Source organism: Mesoplodon bidens, assembly GCF_964165515.1.
Source record: "Mesoplodon bidens genome assembly, chromosome: 17".
NCBI classification, from domain to species: Eukaryota; Metazoa; Chordata; class Mammalia; order Artiodactyla; family Ziphiidae; genus Mesoplodon; species Mesoplodon bidens.
This window is the reverse complement of record NC_138174.1, coordinates 75,277,235-75,296,645: the sequence shown is the minus strand read 5'-3', so window position 1 is coordinate 75,296,645 and position 19,411 is coordinate 75,277,235. Positions and strand designations below refer to the sequence as shown.

The 19,411-nt window shown below is 47.1% G+C and overlaps 1 protein-coding gene across 1 annotated transcript in view; it reads right to left on the bottom strand.

Moving 5' to 3' along the window:
- The window catches only part of COL4A2 (collagen type IV alpha 2 chain), a 178,391-nt gene that overhangs the window by 59,173 nt on the left and 99,807 nt on the right, over positions 1–19,411 (bottom strand). The window contains exons 5-7 of the mRNA XM_081215095.1: positions 4,361–4,495; positions 4,228–4,272; positions 991–1,107 (exon numbers count right to left, since the gene is read on the bottom strand). Coding sequence (XP_081071221.1) covers positions 991–1,107; positions 4,228–4,272; positions 4,361–4,495 — 297 coding nt within the window. The remainder of the gene's footprint in view (positions 1–990; positions 1,108–4,227; positions 4,273–4,360; positions 4,496–19,411) is intronic.

The following is a 19,411-nucleotide window of genomic DNA, read 5'->3' as shown; positions in this document are numbered from 1 at the left end:
ATAAAAAGTTTTGCCAAAAAATGTTAGTTTAACCCCGAATTTTCAATATACTGGTGGTAAGAAGGTAGGAATAGAATGCCGAAAAATGTTTCAAGATTCTTTGCAAAGACCCTAGAAATTAAATGAAGCCACAAAATAGGTCATTATAAGGAAGTTCTTCCATTACGAAAAATGAAGTCTGTCTTGTATATCCCGGAGAACATCATTGTTCTTTCACGTCACAAAGGATGTTAGGATCTAATAAAGATGATGACTAATAGGGAATTTGGTCAAGGTTTAAGCTTTTTAAAATTTTAGTTCCACGATTCCACTATTAGTCACTGTTATTTGAATCGAAGCATGGGAGGAGATGAAGAAACACTTAGGGGGCTGCAGGAGTGAACCACATAAGCCAAACCCATTACTTTCTACCTAACGCTTAAAGAATGAATGAATCGGGGGCTTCCCTGGTGGTGCAGTGGTTGAGAGTCCGCCTGCTGATGCAGGGGACGGGTTCGTGCCCCGGTCCGGGAAGATCCCACATGCCGCGGAGTGGCTGGGCCCGTGAGCCATGGCCGCTGAGCCTGTGCATCCGGAGCCTGTGCTCCGCAATGGGAGAGGCCACAACAGTGAGAGGCCTGCGTACCGCAAAAAAAAAAAAAAAAAAAAAAAAAAGAATGAATCGGAACATGGAGTTATCTGAATGCGGGAATAGCACGCCTAGGTATCCTCAAGCCAACCTCAGCAGGGAAGGTGTGCTTTACCCTGACCGCTAACCACGGGTGGGGAGCCATGGCTTCCTGGGGTGTAAAGGCAGGCCTGGCATGTGCTCCCGACCCCATCACTGTCCTGGGAGCAGAAGGCAGCTCACCCTCTTCAGAGAGCTTTGCCAAGACAACTTCTCAAAGGCATCCTCTGCAGGGCCTCCTGAAAGCAAGACCTTTCACACATTTCTACCACGCAGATTCCAGAGCCGACCCGTGCAATAGCTCGAGCGGTTCCCATACTCACAGGGGAGCCGAGGAAGCCGCCAGGGCCGCTGGGTCCCGAGTAGCCTGCGTCACCCACTGTCCCGTTGCAACCGTCGTAGCCAGGCGGTCCTCTGGGCCCGCCTTGGCCAGGATGTCCCTGGAAACAGACAAGCGAGTGAGTCTTCAGCCCGCAGGGGTCTAGTTTTCATGTAACTGTGATGAAACAGCTTAAAACCTTCTCAGAAGAGATGTCCCTGGCATGAATCCAAGCGCCAAGACAACTCAAAATGAACCAATGAATGAATGAAGAACTAAGTCATCAAGGGCACACAGGTGTCCTTCTAAGCGGCAGAGGGGCCTGCACAACACAGTTCTGTTTCCCACGGGGTTTGGTAAGATGTCAACCGTCTTAGGGTTTCTGCTGCTTTGCTTCCTTGGGCGACAGGGAGGGCTGTTTTAGCAGGAACAGAAAAGGGTAGGTTGAAAAATTCTAGAAAACACTCTAGAAGCAGATGCTGCTCGGGGATAGCAAGGGTCAGCTGTGCCCAACCGAATTCTAGATGGAGCTGTACAGACCCACATCCTCAACGGGTAAGAGTCACACCTGCAGAGGGATCTCATCAGTGACTTAGCGGCAGGTAGAAGAGCTGATTTCCTTACTGACTTTCTTCAATAAGTCAGTTGACTTATTGTCGTCTTCAGGAACACGACTTTTGAGATTTTAAAATGAATAGAAAGCAAGTCAGGTGTTCTGGGATGCCAGGTGGGGGAAGGAAGGCAATGCGATCACATGTGTCTTTCGTGTAACTCGGGATCAGGCTAGGTCTCTGGGCGTCTCAACCGCATGAATCTGGTTCTGGAGACATGGAGGGGTCAGGTTAATAATCTACAGTTTATGGACTACGAGACCAGAGCCTGTTTTGCTGTTTCTTTACCCAATAGATGTTTAGATATAAGATTTCTTATTGTACAATTTCTTTAAAATTTTGCTTTTCTTGATAATAGACCAAATATATATTCCAGAGTGATTTTTGAGGCCAGTGGGCTGTCTTTTAGGTTTACCTTGAGAAATTTGGAACGTTTCAAAGGAAATGAACAAGCCCTACACAGAGTGCCTGTACCCTGAATGATATTAAGAAATACAATAAGAGAAATAGAATTTTTCTTTTGTTTGCACATGTCTTTGCTTCCGACGTTCAGAGCCACTGCTTTCACTGGTGCCATCAGATAAGAGATCCAGTAGGCTTTTCAGTCAACCCCCTGGTGGGTCAGAGAAACCCTGATTGTCCCTGTAAATCACGAGACACAATCTCTCTGGTATTGGAGAGCCAGCAGCATTTTGGTCTTCGACGTAAAGGCCTCTTTTTTAGGGGCCTCTAGAAGCTGACCTTCAAATTCAGAAATCAAGCTCTGCAGGTGTTCTCCTCATGCCGGTTAGGATTCCGTGATGCTTTCGTTAAAATGTACCACTGAGTTCCTTACTCTCCTCCTGAACTACCCGTCTGCTGTTGGCCTTTCTGACTCACTTAGAATTGATCTAAGTCATTTGAAATTGCACGCCAACCTGGTCTTCGTTTGCAATTGTCCTTCAAAGAAAAATTTCAATTCTGTTGAGCTAAATGTCCCTCTTGTGTTCAACATCTAATCGTCCGTTTCTGTAGGATACAATTCTTAGATTTACCGCACATCACTTTCTATATTCGACTTCTAAACAGCTAAAACTGCCAGGTCCTTCAAACTCTGCGTTCATTAGGTGCTTATATACCGAAAGTGGCATTTACATTAACTTACTGTGAAGCATCTATCAGACTTCGGCAGTTAAGGAGACTGTTTTTAGCAGCCCTGACATTCTGTAGAAAATGACCCGTTATCTGTACACCACGATCACCCCTCCATGTGATGACTATTTCCTCCCTAATTTGCGAAATATTTGCTTCTGATATTAAATGAGTATGAAGTGGAAAAACGAGTGAAAACATGATACAGATCAGTTACGATATTTTCGTCACTCCACCTAAAGCTCAGACTTCTACTTCCAGAAGACCACACTGAGGAATAATCCAAAGAGTCCAAAAAAGTAGGTTAGAAATGGGCGATTTCGTTTGGGGCAGTTGGTAGGAAAATACTTTTGTTATTTGTTTAACCCTTGCAATCTGTGGATTCTTCAACTCTGCCAATTTCTCAGGATTCTGACTCATGTGAGAGTTATTTCCTTATTTGCTCACAGCTGTGTGTTGTCACTGATGTGTCTGTTTGAGCCCTCACTGAAGTGACACAGAGGATCACCAGCCCTGTCGGTCTCACGTCTTGGCAAGCGTGGCTTCCTTTCTTTAGCTCTGCCTTCTGCTGCAAAAGTCTCCTTGAAGGTGGAGCTAAAGATCTGAAGGAAAAGCATGAAGTCCCTGTGCCTGCTGTCCACTCATGCCCTCTCCCTTTTCTCCTGCGATGGAGCGGCCCCACTTGTGCAGCCTGGGGGGCTGAGGATTCTCTCCCTCTGTGTGTGTGTGTGTGCGTGCGTGTGTGCGCGTGTGCGCGTGCATGCATGTGCGATCATGGTGATAGACAACATGTGTGTAGGGTAAGGGCACAGACATCTGCGTGTGAAGTTCCAGTGGCAGATGTCCTTAAACTTCAGCGGTAGAGGGATGGGGCTGGTCTAAAAGTGCGATAAACACATTTATCCCGGAGGCTGGGATCCGCAGGAAGCCGGCCCTGGGAAATCTGCTCCTGGGTCCCGTGAAGAAGGCTGTGAGTCAGGCTGCTTTGTTTATTTTCTTATGCCACAAGAAGTAAAGTAAACTAGGTTAGAAAAACACAATTTGATTGCATTTTGAGATTTTCTCATGGACAAAGCATGTCTTTCGTCTTCTCATTTATGTGCGGCAACTACCAAGAATTTGAGAAGCTACACAGGCTTCAGGACAGCCTCTTGGCTGGACTACTTTATATTCAGGTGCTTCTGGAGTTTAAACAGAATGTTCAGACGGGCTCTTTAGAGCACGTCTGTGCAACACTGCAGCTTTTTACTACAAAACAGTGTCCAGTTTTAACAAAGTAGCCTCAATTCTGAAGCCAAGTCCAGAAGGACGTTTACAAAGCAAACAATCTGTCCAATATTTGACTGGATTCCACGAGAAAAAAATATGCACATGTAGCCCCATAAGTTTTTTGTTATAAACAAGAAAGGGGGACTAGTGAGACATCTGTCTGTAAGTCATAAACGTATTGTTTTGCATGTGTACAGTGTTTTAAAATTCTAATCTTATGAAAAACTTACGGGAATTCCATCCGCACCAGGAAATCCAGAAACGCCTCTGGCTCCCTGTAAAGAAGGCAAACAGACTTAATGATGGCCAAGTCGCCTCCACCCTTCAAACAGCGAGAGAAATACCGACAGTTACTGTACGTACCACGTCTCCCTTCGGTCCTGTGATCCCGGGAGCCCCCCTTTCACCCTTGTCACCTTTGCGGCCTTGCAGTCCTGGGAACCCTTGTAACCCGGGGGGCCCGGTGTATCCCTGTGGGCCCACTGGCCCTGGCTGGCCCTGTAGAAACAACACACGTTCAGTTACCACAATTCATAACTATGCATGAGCATTTTCAACCATGTTACTTTTGAAGCCACACTCTTCATAGTTAAAGAGCTATAATCTTCAGAGAACATTACATGTAAACCACCACCTTCTGCCACGAGAACCACAAGGCGATTCCTGGCTAAGAAAGAAACCATAGAGTTCAAAGGGAAAAACATTAAATGTGAGGAAAAAAATGATCCTAAATTACTACAGTGATATTATTGTGAAATGCTAATATTGGGTTGGGATGAAAGAATAAACTTACTTGGCTTAAAAAAAAATTCCTTTCAGTATAAAAGAAAGTGCCAAACAAATTTCTAAGATTTTCTCTCTATCTCAGTATAATGCATACAATAGGTATGGAAATGGAGCTGGCATCCAGCTATCAAAGTGGTCCCTGAATGTTTAAGTGATTAGAGAATCTCTCCTCCTGTTCACACACACACACACACACACACACACACACACACACAGAGTGTGCGTGCATGCAGGCACAGAGGAAAAAAGAAAAGGTTTCTGAAATATATAAAATGTACATCCATATCCATTAGGGTGGCTATTATTTTAAAAAAAGAAACCACAAAATTACACGTTGGCCAGGATGTGGAGAAATTGGAACCCTTGTGCTCTGTTGGTGGGAATGTCAGGGGTGTGGTTATTGTGGGAAAGAGCTCGGTGGTTCCTCGGAAACTTAAACAGAGAATTACCTTGTGACCTAGCAACCCCGCTTCTGGGATAAAACTCAACAGAATGGACAGCAAAGACTTGAACAGGTACTTCTACCCCCATGTGCCCTGCAGCAGTTTCCACAACTGCCGAAAGGTGGAGGCAAAGTATCCACTGATGGGTGATGGATAAACACAAGGTGGTCGATCCACACAGTGGACCATTATGCACTTTAAAAAGGAGGGAGGGCTTCCCTGGTGGCGCAGTGGTGGAGAGTCCGCCTGCCGATGCAGGGGACACGGGTTCGTGCCCCGGTCCGGGAAGATCATCCCACATGCCGCGGAGCGGCTGGGCCCGTGAGCCATGGCCGCTGAGCCTGCGCGTCCGGAGCCTGTGCTCCGCCACGGGAGAGGCCACAGCAGTGAGAGGCCCGCGTACCGGGAAAAAAAAAAAAAGAAAAGAAAAGGAGGGAAGTTCTGACACAGGCTACAACACGGATGAATCCTGAGGACATTACACTGAGTGAAATGAGCCACAAAGGGACAAATCCTGTCTGATTCCACCAACAGGAGGTCCCCAGAGGAGTCACATTCATAGAGAAGAAAGTACAGCACAGGCGACTGGGGGCTGGGGGAGGGGAAAGGGCAGTTAGAGTTCTATCAGGAGAGAGTCTCAGTTCTGAACGATGAAAAAGGTCTGGAGATGACGGTGATAATGCTCGCACAAAATGTGAGCACGCTTAACGCCACCAAACTGTACCAAAATGATTACGATGGTAAAATTTATGTTACGCATGTTTTGCCACAATCAAAATAAAAAGATTAAAAAGGGGGATCTAGCTCTCTTATTATTGGAACTAATTTATGCATGAGTTATATATTAATAGTTTTGGTTAAATTAGTTGACTTTATTTTTTAGAGCAGTTTTAGGTTTACAGAAAAATTAAGCAGAAGCTGCAGCATTCCCAAATACCCCCCTGCTCCTCCAACTGCCCCCCATTCCCTCCCAGTTTCCTCTATTATTGACAACTTGCATCCGTGTGGTCAGTTTATGAACCAATATGTCATTAACTAAAGTCCAAGATTGGTAACAGGGAACAAGTTGTGTCTTGTACATTTTATGGATTGTGATGACAGTATAATGGTGTGTATGCAACGTAACAGGATCATAAAGGGTAGTTTCACGGCCACAAAAATCTCCTCTGCTTATGCAATACTGTTAAATTTTAATGAACCTCCCAGGTTAGCCCAAATGAAAAAAAATCCCCAACCAACTAACTCTGGCTTGATTCCTCCTTAAATGAGTGAGCCTGCTGTTCATTCATCACACACAGCCCTTCTCTGTCAGGGACCATTTGCACTCACACTTCAAATGCTGCTCTTGCCTTTAGATTAAGGGGCTTCTCAGTCAGTATTTCTAGTCTTCCATTTCATTGCCTGTAAAGAACCTTTCTTTTTTTGGGGGGGGTCTCTCACTGCTGTGGCCTCTCCCGTTGCGGAGCACAGGCTCCGGACGTGCAGGCTCAGCGGCCATGGCTCACGGGCCCAGCCGCTCCGCGGCATGTGGGATCTTCCTGGACCGGGGCACGAACCCGTGTCCCCTGCATCGGCAGGCGGACTCTCCACCACTGCGCCACCAGGGAAGCCCAAAAACCTTTCTTATATAAACTGTGCAGCTGAGACGTTTGTCTGTCTTTGCAGAACGTTTATAATCTGTCCTTCACATCACACACCACTGAGAGGAAGTGAGTTAATCTCAGATGCAGCGTGAGGTGCGGCCTTCATGTCACAGACAGAGTCGGAGGGAAAGGCGTGGGGAGACCCTGCCTCTGAGGGTCATTATCATCCCCACGCTGCCCCTCCCTTCAGATGCTGGACCCCAGGCACGGAGGGAGCAGTAAAGAAGTGTCTTCGGGGCGGAGGATACAGATGGAGATTAAGACCCCGCTTGATGGCTGAGACCTGCCCCAGAGCTTGGGCCCCCTGCCTCCTCAGACCAAGGGGAGTTTGGGGCTCCCTCAGGGCCAGCTCAGCGTTTTAGGGACGGCAGGTCCGCTGCTCTCCCCGCACGGGTTCCAGAGAGGCCAGTCGGTGCAGAAACCAGCGGACGCTCCCTTGGGGTAGCCTGACCACACGCCTCGTGTGTCACGGCAAAGGCAGCGTATTTGAATCTTTGGAGAACGTGAAAAAAGTGGTTAGGAGGGTTGTGGTACAAGACGGGGAGCCCTGACCTTGGACACATGACATCCCAGGCTCATCCTTCTCTAAGGTCTTGGTATGCTACATTTGTTGGAAGTTTGGGGACAAACATGCTTTGATTCAGATTTTTATGGCTCTTCCTCAGCTGTGCTCATTTCTGTTTTGTTTGTGACTGCAGACCATGCCGCTAAGCCTCAGAATTCCCCTAGCTATCGGAGGCCCCTAGTTTGTTAGTGTTTTTACAGGGAGCAACCTTTGGGGGATAAAATGTTCCTCACTGTCATTTTTATCGCCAATAATCTACATCTCTTCCAGGGGATGGCTGTGTAGCGCCAACTAAGAGGGACCGTCTCCCATTAACCCAAACGGGATACGTGCGTCTTAATGAGGAAAAGCCTCACCTTGTCTCAAGTTCATTAACCTTTCCTGAGTCCCTTTGATGGGGAGAGTGACTAATGACATCATGGTCTCATTTTCCTCCCATTGTCAGTAAACTTCTTTGTAACTTTTGTTTCTTGGATGGGAAGTCTGACTTTGGGAATAAAACTCTAGCCTTTCCTTTTCTGGAACCCGCTCTCACTTTTTTCTTTTTATGGAGGTGAAATTCCCATACCACAAAACTACCCATTTTAAAGTGGCTTCGGGTATATCCACAATGCCCTCTATCTGTCACCTCTATCTAGCTCCAAAATACTTTCGTCACCCCAAAGGAAATCCCATACCCACTACCATTATTCTCATCCGCCTAACCTCCAGCCTCTGGTAACCACCATCTGCTTTCGGTTTCTCTGGGATTTACCCATTCCGGATATTGCATATGAATGGAATCATATGTATGATATAAGACCTTTTGTGTCTGGCTTCTTAACATAATGTTTTTGAGGTTCATCCATGTCGTAGCATGTGTCTGTACTTCATCCAAACGTTTATGGCTGAATAAGGTTCCACTGTGTGGATAAACCAGTTCGTTTGTTGCGGACAGTGCTGCTGTGAACATGCACACACCACTATCCGTTTCAGTCCCTGCTTTGAGCTCTTTTGGGTCTATACTTAGGAGTGGAATGGCTGGATCACACGGTAACTTTGTTTAACTGTCTGAGGGAGAGGGTGCCAGGCTGTTTTCTACAGCGGCTGCCCCCTTGTACCTTCCCACCTGCAACGTGTAAGGGTCCTACATTTCCCTACATTCCCACCAACACTTGCTATTTTCCATTAAAACTATATAGAGCCTAGAGGGTGTGAAAATGGTGTCATTCTGAAGAGCTCATCTCGAGCTTCTGACAGATGAAACATTTCACAAAATCCCCTCTAGCTTCGGCTCTGGGGAAAAGCCAGGAAGAGTCTGGAGGGAATCTGAATCATTCCCTCGTCTTCCAGGACTGGTCCCTCAGTCTTGCTCTCCGTGCAAATCCTGCGATGCTGGGACTAAAAGGACCTTTATGTCAAGGTCTGAGGACCTTGGTATGCATGCTGTGGTCCTCAGGGATGAGATTTCCCCTAGGATATCCTGCCCCCCAGGGCATCGAGGGTGTTTGCAAAGGGCAGCTGGAATGATTAGTAACAAAAAGGACTTTCCTCTGTACTAATCATCATCCTTATCAACTTCCAGCCTCAGACGAAAAGTCCCGATCGGAAAAGTTATTTCCATCTCTTCCTTTCTTTTTGTAATAAGTGATGTTAAAAATAAAAATTATCACAAGAGGGAAGGGATATGGGAACAGATGTATATGTATAACTGATTCACTTAAAGCAGAAACTAACATACCATTGTGAAGCAATTATACTCCAATAAAGTTGTAAAAAAATAATAAAATAAAAATTACCCCAGAAAGAGTAGGACTGTAGCTTAACTGTCTTTGCATACATTTCTAAAGCTCCTAAACTTCCTGCAATATACTTGACAAAAGTATTTCCACAAAATACTTCTCAAACGCCAGCAGACATCTGGAAGGAGCTGTAAGCCCATGTGGCCTGCGCCCGCCCACAGGGAACTTGATTCCTATAGATGTATCGCTTCCTAGGAAACGGGATAACGAGAGGATCCTGTACTCCTGTATCTTCTGGGATGAAGCGCTACGAAAGGGTTCAAAAAATGGTTTCTCTCATTTTTACCCCCAGGACAAGTGCATGAAGTAGGTATCGCCCCCGTTTGAGAGGGGAGACAACCGGAGTCTGGAGGGTTAGGGTTAGGGATGACTGATGCGTTTAGGTCTGGGCAGGGGTGGAGTCCATCTTCCACGCCACCCTTGCTGCTCGAGTCGAGGTCCTTGAGCTGCATCAGCGCCACCTGGAAACTTGCGGGAGATGCAGATTCTCAGGCCCACCCAGCCCTCCCGGGGCGGCACTGACCGTGATCCCAGGCGGGTTCTTTGCACAGTGAAGTCTGAGAATCCCTGCACGACCCCACCCTCCTTCACCTCCTGAAGTTTTCATGGAAGGAGGCAGGTATGTCTTCATAAGAAAACTCTCTTAAGCATGAGGTTGCATCTCAGAAGAGAGGTCGGGCTTCCTGAGCTGGGCAGAGGAAAATCTAATAGTTATGTTTGTTGAGGACTATTTCTAACAAAGTTTTTTTGGTCTCATGCTTCAGTGCAATTGCAAGAAGGAACCAACTTTGGTCACTGTTAGGATGGAGGGGTGCACACGGCCTCTCCCTTTTGGACATCACTCCTGGAGGATGCGTGGGATGTCCAGGGTTAGTTTTGGAAGCTGGAGTCTGGACGGGCTAAGAGTATGAGTCCAGGCTTGAGCGCACATTGCTTAAATACCGTTACTGTGGAGGGAATGCACTTCAAGTCCCAAGACACTTACTAAGCTTTCATGAACTTGGAATTTTCACTTCTGAGAAAAGGGGCAAAATAGATCTGTGCACATGCTGAAGACCTCTGCGGCTTCAGCCTCTAAAATAAAGGTAGGAGATGGATATGACCAATCAAGGCCCCGAGAAATCACACCTCACGTGCAGACAACCCCAAGGAGGTGCCCGCTGCCATCCAGCTTACTAGCCTTAACACCCCCACTGGGAAAGGGAGTAAAAAGGGGAACGATAAAGAGAAATGTTTCCAAGCATCAATCCTGCTTCACTGCACATCAGGACTTTTAATCTACGGTACAGTATTTTCCTGGTAGAATAAGAATAAGCTTTTCAGGCCTTCCTGGCCAACATGTGAATAGTAGGAAATCCCTTCTCCTTCCTAAGTGTACTCTTCCTGTCTCGCCTTTTATGGGCTCTGGGCGCTCCTCCAGACACCCACATCCTCTCCATCCCCTAGCGGCCCCTCCCCTCCTCAGCCTTCCCGGCCCTTCCTTCCAATGCTGTGGCTCTCTGTGACCTTCAGGGGATTCCAGACCAAGTCCCAGCTCATTCCGTGAGCTGTTCACACACATCTGAGAACATATCAAACGGCCCAAAGGGCTGAAAGGACCTTTTTCTTTAGGATTCAGGAAAATACTTTGTTCGTCTAAATTTTAGAATTTGTCACCTTTCTTAGGGATGATCATTAGCATCTGTGAGCAATTTCTGACCACGTGGCAGAGGGAAGTCATGCCCTCTTCCAAGCGAATGATAATGTGAAGGTTAGTATTGAACTGTATATTACATATACAATAACTATCAGTAAATATGGCCAACTGCCTACTCCAGGCAAAACAGACAGAGCGGATGTTAACTCTGCCAACCTTTTCCCTTAGCTTCTTATTAATATATAACAAAACATCAGTCCTGCCCTGGGTGCTACTCCAAATAAAAGGTTTCACTTATTCCTCAATAAAAATTATATGGCCTCTTGGGAATCCTGCTGTCCTGATCGCCAAAATTATTTGACACAGATTGTAGGGCGAGTGTTGATATAAGGGAAACAACATCCATATGTAAAGAAACAATCCTTGACCCTCACCTGGCTCCATACACAAACATTTATCAGTCAAAATGGAATGCAGACCTAAATGTAAGGGCTAAGACTGTAATACTTCTAGAAGAAAGCATAGGGAAGAATCTTTGTGACTGGATTAGGCAAAGGTTGCTTTGATAAGACATGAAAATCACAAGCCATAAGAGACAAAAAGTTGATAAGATTAAAACATTTGATCCTCAGAAGATACCGTTTAAAATAGAAAGCAGGCCACACGCTGAGAGGGAAATAGTCACAAGACACATACACAGAATATAGAAAGAGTGCCCAGAAATCAATAAGGAAAAGAACAACCTGATTGAAAAAATGGGTAAAAGATCTGAACAGACCCTTCAACACAGAAGAGGTACAGATGGAAAACAGGCATGTGAAAGGGGTTAAACACCATTGGTCATTAGGGAAAGGCAAATTAAATCCAGAAGAAGGTGTAGTCACGGCTGCTGGAATGGCTGACACACCCACACAGAGAAAACCGGCAACGCCAAGTGCTGCAAAGGATGCGGAGAAGCCGAAGTCTCGTCACTGCTGGGGACACAGACCCAAGCGGCTAAAGCCAAACACACACTTACTAGAAGAACTTTAGGCAATGGTTCCTAGTGGCTCAACTTATTTCAGCTGAAAAATGGACACAACCTGAGTCTCCATCAGTGGATAAGCAAACCATGGTCCACTCATGAAATGGAATACTACTTAGCAACAAAACAAAGAAGCCATCCACTGTGCCCGACGGTGAGGATGGATCTCCAAGGGACTGCACTCGGTGGAGGACCCAGACACAAAGGCTGTGTCCTGTCCGTCCTGTTTATGCGATACTGTGCTATTATCCCATGTAGGTGACACTCTAGAGACAGAAAGCAGAGAATTGAGCACGAGGCCTGGGGGCGGAGGAAGAGGACAGGCTACAGAGGGCACAAGGAAACTCTGGGGTCGTGGACCTGTTGTATATCGTGACGTTGGTGGTCGTTACATGGCTGGACACGTTTGCCAATATTCACGGAATTGTACGTAAATTATACCTCAATAAACTTGACTTAAAAACAAACAACAAAAAAGGGGTCTGGTGAAGGCCAAGATTAAGAAGACCATCTCTGAAGTTCACAGGCAGATTGCACAGGACCAAGCCCTTCCTTCGAGTACATTCTTACAAGTGAATTGATAAAATAGATATTATTTAGAAGTGGAAGAAGAGAGGATGCTTATAAAAGGACGTATTAAAAACCTCTAGCAAGGTGCTTTTGAAAAATGTCTGCCTGTGAAATGAAAAAATCTGAAGAAACCAAGACGGAGCTTTCCTTGTGTGGAAGCTAGTCTATACGAGCATGATCCTGGCAGGAATTAGGACCGTCCTCCCCACAGCCCACAGGACGGCAGGGGTGGAAGTGGGTCAGGACCAAACCAGATTCAGGAGCAAAAGATACACCTAGGATGTCAAGACTTCCATTATATGTGGCTTTCATAAAAAACAAAAACAGACGGTGTCACCTGTAGTAAGATGCTATTGGGTAGTTTATCTGAAATGATTTGACTTGGAAAGATTCACATTTTAAAGCAAAGGAAAGATAGATTCTCTCTTGTTCTCCATCCATAGGACCAATAAGTCTGAAAACTGTTCCTTATTCTAAAAATAGGCAGCCCATGGGCAGTCGATCACAATGGCTTTAGCCCAGCACGAGGCTGAGCTTTTTATAGTCTGGATGTGATCTGCCTTGGCACAGTTTGGAAAAGCTGGTTTTCTAGAAAGGCCTTCCACTGCCTCTGTGCTTTGTGGCAATAAGTACATTTCATTTGCCTAAAGACGAAGCCTTGCCTAACAGACAGACTGGACTCCCTAAGCCTCTTGTTCTCCAAGGAGGCGCGGAGGTAGGTGGTGTGGATGGGCTGAGGGCCGCAGGGAGCAGCAATGGCAGCCAAGGAATGGGCTGGAAGAAGCCGATTCCGGGGCTCTGGTTGTCAGGCTCCCATACGTGTGAAACAATGAAACGCTCCTTCTAACTGAGCAGCTGACAGCATGGAAACAGTATCAACAACCAGAGTGTCGTCAAGCAGCCTTGACGTCATGGTGAGTTATCACACAGGGCGGCCCCAGGCTGTGCTTACATGACTAGGAAGTGACACAGCTGCAACAGGGGACAGCTCTGCAGTCACTGGGATTGTAAGAAGCTGACGCGGCCATAAAAAAGAATGAAATAACGCCCTTTGCAGCAACGTGGATGGACCTAGAGACGTCATACTGAGTGGAGTAAGTCAGACAGAGACAATATCACATGATATCTCTTGTGTGTGGAATCTAAAAAAAAGGGTACAGGTGGACGTACCTACAAAACAGAAATGGAGTTACAGATGTAGAAAACAAACTGATGGTTACCAAGGGGAAAGGGGGGGGTGGGTGGGATAAACTGGGAGATTGGGATCGACATATACACACTACTATACATAAAATAGATAATAAGGATCCGCTGTAGAGCACAGGAAACCGTACTCAATACTCTGTAATGACCTAGATGGGAAAAGACTCTAAAAAAGAGTGGATACATCTATATGTATAACTGAAGCACTTTGCTGTACACCTGAAACTAACACAGCATTGTAAATCAACTATCCTCCCATAAAAATTAATTTAAAAAAAAGACGATTGGTAATGAAAACAGTTTGTGGCCAATATTTATGGGCTCAATTGTAGACTGTTAATTTTCACGTGTGAGTTGCACATGCCAACCTCTCACTAGTTCTCTTAGGTTGTATTCTTAGGTCATCTCACGTGCGCAGTGGAGACTGTGTCGTGACACCCTGTCTCTGTCACTGCCTTGCGTCCAGGGACAGCCAGCAGCCCGGGAAACACAGCCTCCGGAGGGAACAGTGAGCAGAAACACAGTGCCTGGCCTTCCAAACATCGGCCTCCCCGCCGAGATGATCCACTGGGCAGGCGGCCTTTGAGAGGGACCTCTTAGCATCCATGGCACAGACCAGGAGCGGAACCAACAGTTCTATCTCCTTTCCATTTAGACTAAACACAGCCACACAAAAGAAAAATATCCTCGAGGCTGGCATTATTTTAAGTTGGTCTGTTATGAAAAAAAAAAATTGACCAACAAAGGAAAAAAGATTAAGAGCCAGGGAGGGTTCCGACTTGGCTGGGCACAGGGCTCTGTTTCCTGGCCCTCTGCATTTGAAATGTTCCTGAAAAGGTCAAGTTCTAACTCGAGCTCCACCTTCTCCATCCTGAGTAAAGGTGTGACTACTTCTCCTCCTCTTTCCTTGGCTTTAATCTACTTTTCTGTTATTGTACGTTCATGAAAGTTATGTAGTTTTTTCATTTCCTCCTCCAGATTTCAAAATTTATTTTTAAATTTACATACAATGAAATCCACTTTTCTGGCATGTAGTTCTGTGAGTTTGGACACACAGATGCTCCGAGTAGTATCAGTTCAAGTAGCTGGGCTGCCTGCCACCCCTTGTGGTCAAGCCCCCTCCCCAACCTCTGTCCATCACTGGTCTTCCTCTAGTCTCACGGCCATGCCTCTTCCAGATGGTCACACACATGGAATCACTTGGTGTCACAACTCTGGCGTCGGCTTCTCTCACTCAGGATTTGAGATCCGCCGCCCTGCTGTATCAACAGGGTGATCCCTTTTATTGCGGAGGACTGCTCTGTTGTAGCCCATCACCGCGATGTTTACGCGTTCACTCCCTGAAGGACATCTGAATCGTTTCCAGTTTTTGGTCAATGTGAATTGGGCTGCTAAAACCATTCATGTATGGTTTTTTGGTATGTGTGGACATGCTTTTGTAAATACTCAAGAATGAGAGCACTGGGTCTTATGGTCAGAGTACATTTAACTTTAATAAAGCTGCAGGGGGCTTCCCTGGTGGCACAGTGGTTAAGAATCCGCCTGCCAATGCAGGGGACATGGTTCGAGCCCTGGTCCGGGAACGTCCCACATGCCTCGGAGCAACTAAGCCACAACTACGGAGCCTGTGCCCTAGAGCCCGCAAGCCACAAGTACTGAAGCCTGAGCGCCGCAACGACTGAAGCCCGCACGCCTAGAGCCTGTGCTCCACAACAAGAGAAACCACCGCAATGAGAAGCCCGTGCACCATAACGAAGAGTAGCCCCCGCTCGCCGCAACTAGAGAAAGCCCGCGTGCAGCAACGAAGACCCAACGCAGCCAAAAAAAACCCCAAACTCCAGTCATAGGAGGATGCCCGCACAATTAAAATAAATAAATAAATAAATAATAAAGCTGCAGAACTGTTTTCCAGCCTGGCTGTTCCATTTTGTGTTCCCACCAGCAACGCACCAGAGTTCCAGGTCCTTGTCAGCACTTGGTATCGTCAGCTTGTTCCCTTAGCTGTCCTAAGGGCTCTGCAGAGCTGACACATTATGGTTTTAATCTCGCTCCTTCTACATTACTGCTGATGCTGGATCCAGTGCAGGGTTCAGAGTTTCCACTTGTAGCACCTTCCTTACCGGTTCTGGGACATCCCTCTGCAATGAAAACTGGCGGTCCAGCCCCCTGTGAGCCCCTGTCACACGGTTTGCTCAGAGTCAACCGGGATCGCGACCACAACTTTGGTGCCTTTGCTCCTTCTCCATGAAGACAAACCACCCACAGTCAACTTCTTTACAAATGTGAGTTCTGAGGGCAGGAGGGCCTGGGGCGGGGGGCGGGGACCAGGACGAACATGGTATCAGGCCTGAAACGTGATCTCAGAGCAAAGGGCCTCAAAGGCAGGGATGAGAAGGGATGACCTCTGTGGGGCAAGCACGTTACCTTGAACCACACTGAGGCAGGAAACAAGAGAGTTAACAAATTTCTACTGTACAGAAGCCAAAGAGAAAGTCAGCCCCCAAGTTTTTACCTATTGTATGGACTTCATTTTATTTTTGTAAAAGAATATTCTCTTCTACAATATTCTTCAACAATATTCTACATTGTTGTACAGTATGCACACCTGTCTTTCTGGTACAGAAACAACAGCTTCTTCTTGAGCAAGATTCTTATAGGGAATAACAGTCATTTAAAATTAGACCAACATTACGCCGCTTTTCAAATTTACATCTCTGCTTTTCACCATTGATAGCCTAGTACTTTCCCAGAGGCTTCATAAAATATCAGGTTTGGAAGGGACTTCAGGAAGCCTCTGGACCATGAGCATCCCTGGGAGCTCCTGGGATCATCCACTGAATCCCATCTGCATCTTAATAAGATCCCAGGTAACTGAGTGCTCCTCAGAGCTTGAGAAGATCACTCAGGAATGGTTCCTATCCCAGGACTGGTCCTGGCTGGCCACCAGAGCATCAGCTGGGAAGAGTCTGGCACCTTAAGAATTTCTGATCTAACAGCTTGGGAGTGGGAAGGGGTGGAGCCTGGGAATCTCTGTTTTTCACCAGCTCCCCAAGCAATTCCGATGCACAGTCAGGCTTCTCACATGGGACAGATAAGGGGACAGCTCGGGAAGTGCAGCCCCCTTGTCACTCTGCCTATCCTCCTGCTGGGAACCCCTCCCAGCATCCCCTCTGCCTGCACGCTGGGTGCTCCCTGCGACGGTCAGGGGGGCTCACCACTGCTGACCCTCTGAGGGTTTACTCTCGAGCGTGGGAAATGTGCAGAGATGCCACCAAGACCCCCTCCAGCTGTAAAATCCAGGGGTCCCTCCCTGGCCCCTGAGCAGAGTGCTGCATGAGCTTCCCCATGTGGACAGGTACCGCAGCCCAGCCAAATGCTTTATGATGGAATTTTCCTGTATTTTCAGCATTTACAATACTTTTCCTTCCTAAAGCTCAGTGACATTATTCCGGTGATTTTAAAACCGCGTGAGTCTACGTGAATCCCTTATAGCATTTTATTTTTCTCTCCAAGGAGAGAACCACCTGAAGCCCCCCTGAGTGGTCCCTTCCTGCAGGTGCAGGTGGCCCACCTGTGCGGGGTCTCTCCCAGCAACTGCAGGTTCTGCAACCGTTCGCGGTTCCTCTTCCCCCTCGCCCTCACCTTCCACATCGGATCTGTGGTCAGGTTTCAGGGATCCATCTCGTCTGCATACCTCGTCTGCAGGTGTCCCGCCTGACCAGCCCGCGTCGGGGAAGCCAGGCTTGTTGTGTCTCTGCCCCAGGCAGACTGAGCTCCTGGCACTGGGTCAGGGCCCCTGCACCTCAGGGCCTTTGCACATGCCTGCCGTCCTGGCCTGGGCTCTTGGGGGCTCTAGAGGCTGTGGCTCAAGTCTCTGGGGACGTTTTCCTGACCCTGAACCTAGACCAGGGGCTTGAAAAGCTTGCTCCAAACACAGTACTCAGTGTGCAGCCCGCGGGGACCAGGCCTCATCCAAGCCCCTGTCCCAGCCTCTGCTACAGCATCTGATGCCCGGAACGTGCTCAAGGACCGTTAGATGAATGAATTATGGCTCTGAGGTCATCCAGCTCCGCCCCATGACAAAATGCAGGTTCCTCCCACATGGAAGCAGAAGGCCAGAGTCTTCTGTTTTTAGACCATTATGAGCTCATGATTTCTGAAGCACTTCCAAGGCAGAGCTTCAGTGGGTACAGCTGTGGCCCTCTTGTTCTCTCCTTTCAATTCCTTGAGTCACCTGAATATGTCAAAATACATCCCCCCCGCCTCAGGTCTTGTCGACTCTTTGCGCCAGATCTGTGGGGTTTCTGAGTGTCGGTTCTAGTGGATGGTCTGGTTTTATCTGTGTTGTCAGACAGATGGCTTTCCAGGCCTCTACGATGGGGCGTTATCGGCCCTACGGAAGCTGCGCTCACAACCAGGAAGATAAATAAGACATCCATCGTCTGCCGAAATCAAGATAGGAAATGAGGCAAGGGTTTTGGAATGCAGGGCTCTCATCTCCAGGAGGCTCAGTCCTGGTAATATTTGAACCAGGCTGTTCTGAGCACGATTGTCAGAGATAAGCTGTTTAGCGCACCTACCGTGACTCAGGAGGGTTAAAGGTTACGGAGAAAAGGAGCGAGTTTGCCAAAGTGGGTCTGTGCAAAGCTATAAAAGGAAGATTTTCCACGTTTGCCGAAGGTCTCGGTTTTAAAATCAAATTTTAACTTTATATCAACAAAAGACGCCTTCTTATTACTTTGGTTCTCCCGGTCTGAGGAACACCTTGCAGTTCCGGTGGCCAACACTAGGCGGCAGTCAGTCGCGCTCTTTGGGACAAGGGCCCACCCCACCCTCGGTTCAGACAGCTTTGCAAAGTCCAAGATTTTGCAATCGTTTGGGGTTAGAATGACCCCCCTCGGTGGATCAGAGGGCAGGCTCCACAATTGTCATGGGGAGCTAGCCTCCCATGGGGAAAATTCTGACGAAAATTTTGACTGCGGAATTCCAATGTTGTCTAAAGAGCTTATCAAAGCTCATTTTTCTCTTTGCAGGGTATTTGAGTGAACTCAGTAATTAATTATTTGATAATTCCCTTCCCTTTTGACTTGCTCAAAGGAATGTGTTCTAAATACAGATACAGATATAGACACAGATAGATAGATATTTGAGGGGCTTTTAAACCCAAACCCAGTGCAGAAGTCCAAGAAATAGCGATCAAGTTATTGGATTTGACCCCTGTGGTTATAAAAGCAACTAACATTTCCAGACCAGAGTATTTACTGTTTGGAGCACTTTCCAACAGTAAAATGATGTAATCCCTGCAACACCTCTGTGAGGTAGGTCTGTTCTTAGGTCTATTTTATAAGTGGGGGTACAGAGATACCACGTGGTGGAGGTCCCTCAGCCAGCCTGTCAAGGAGGGGATTCATACCCAGCTTTCCAGAACATTCCAGAGGCTGTCGTCACCACCCAACTGAACCTCCCTTGAGTCATGGGTATGACCGTGGACCCCGAATATATCTTTTTACGGATCTTCATGAAGCTATAACCAAGCCCAAAAGAGATGGACAAACTGACTGCAAAAACAAACAGATGTAGGCTTGGGTTCACGGAAATCTAGACAAAACTGAGCCAACCGCAGTCCTTCAGTGATTCTCTAAAAACCCCGTGTCTCTGCTTTAACCCGATGCTGCTCAGTTTGGGACCACTTCACGGCTCATTAATCCCCCTTCTGCTCGAAAGTGACTGGGGCCAGAAAGAGAAGGTGAAACTCAAACAAGG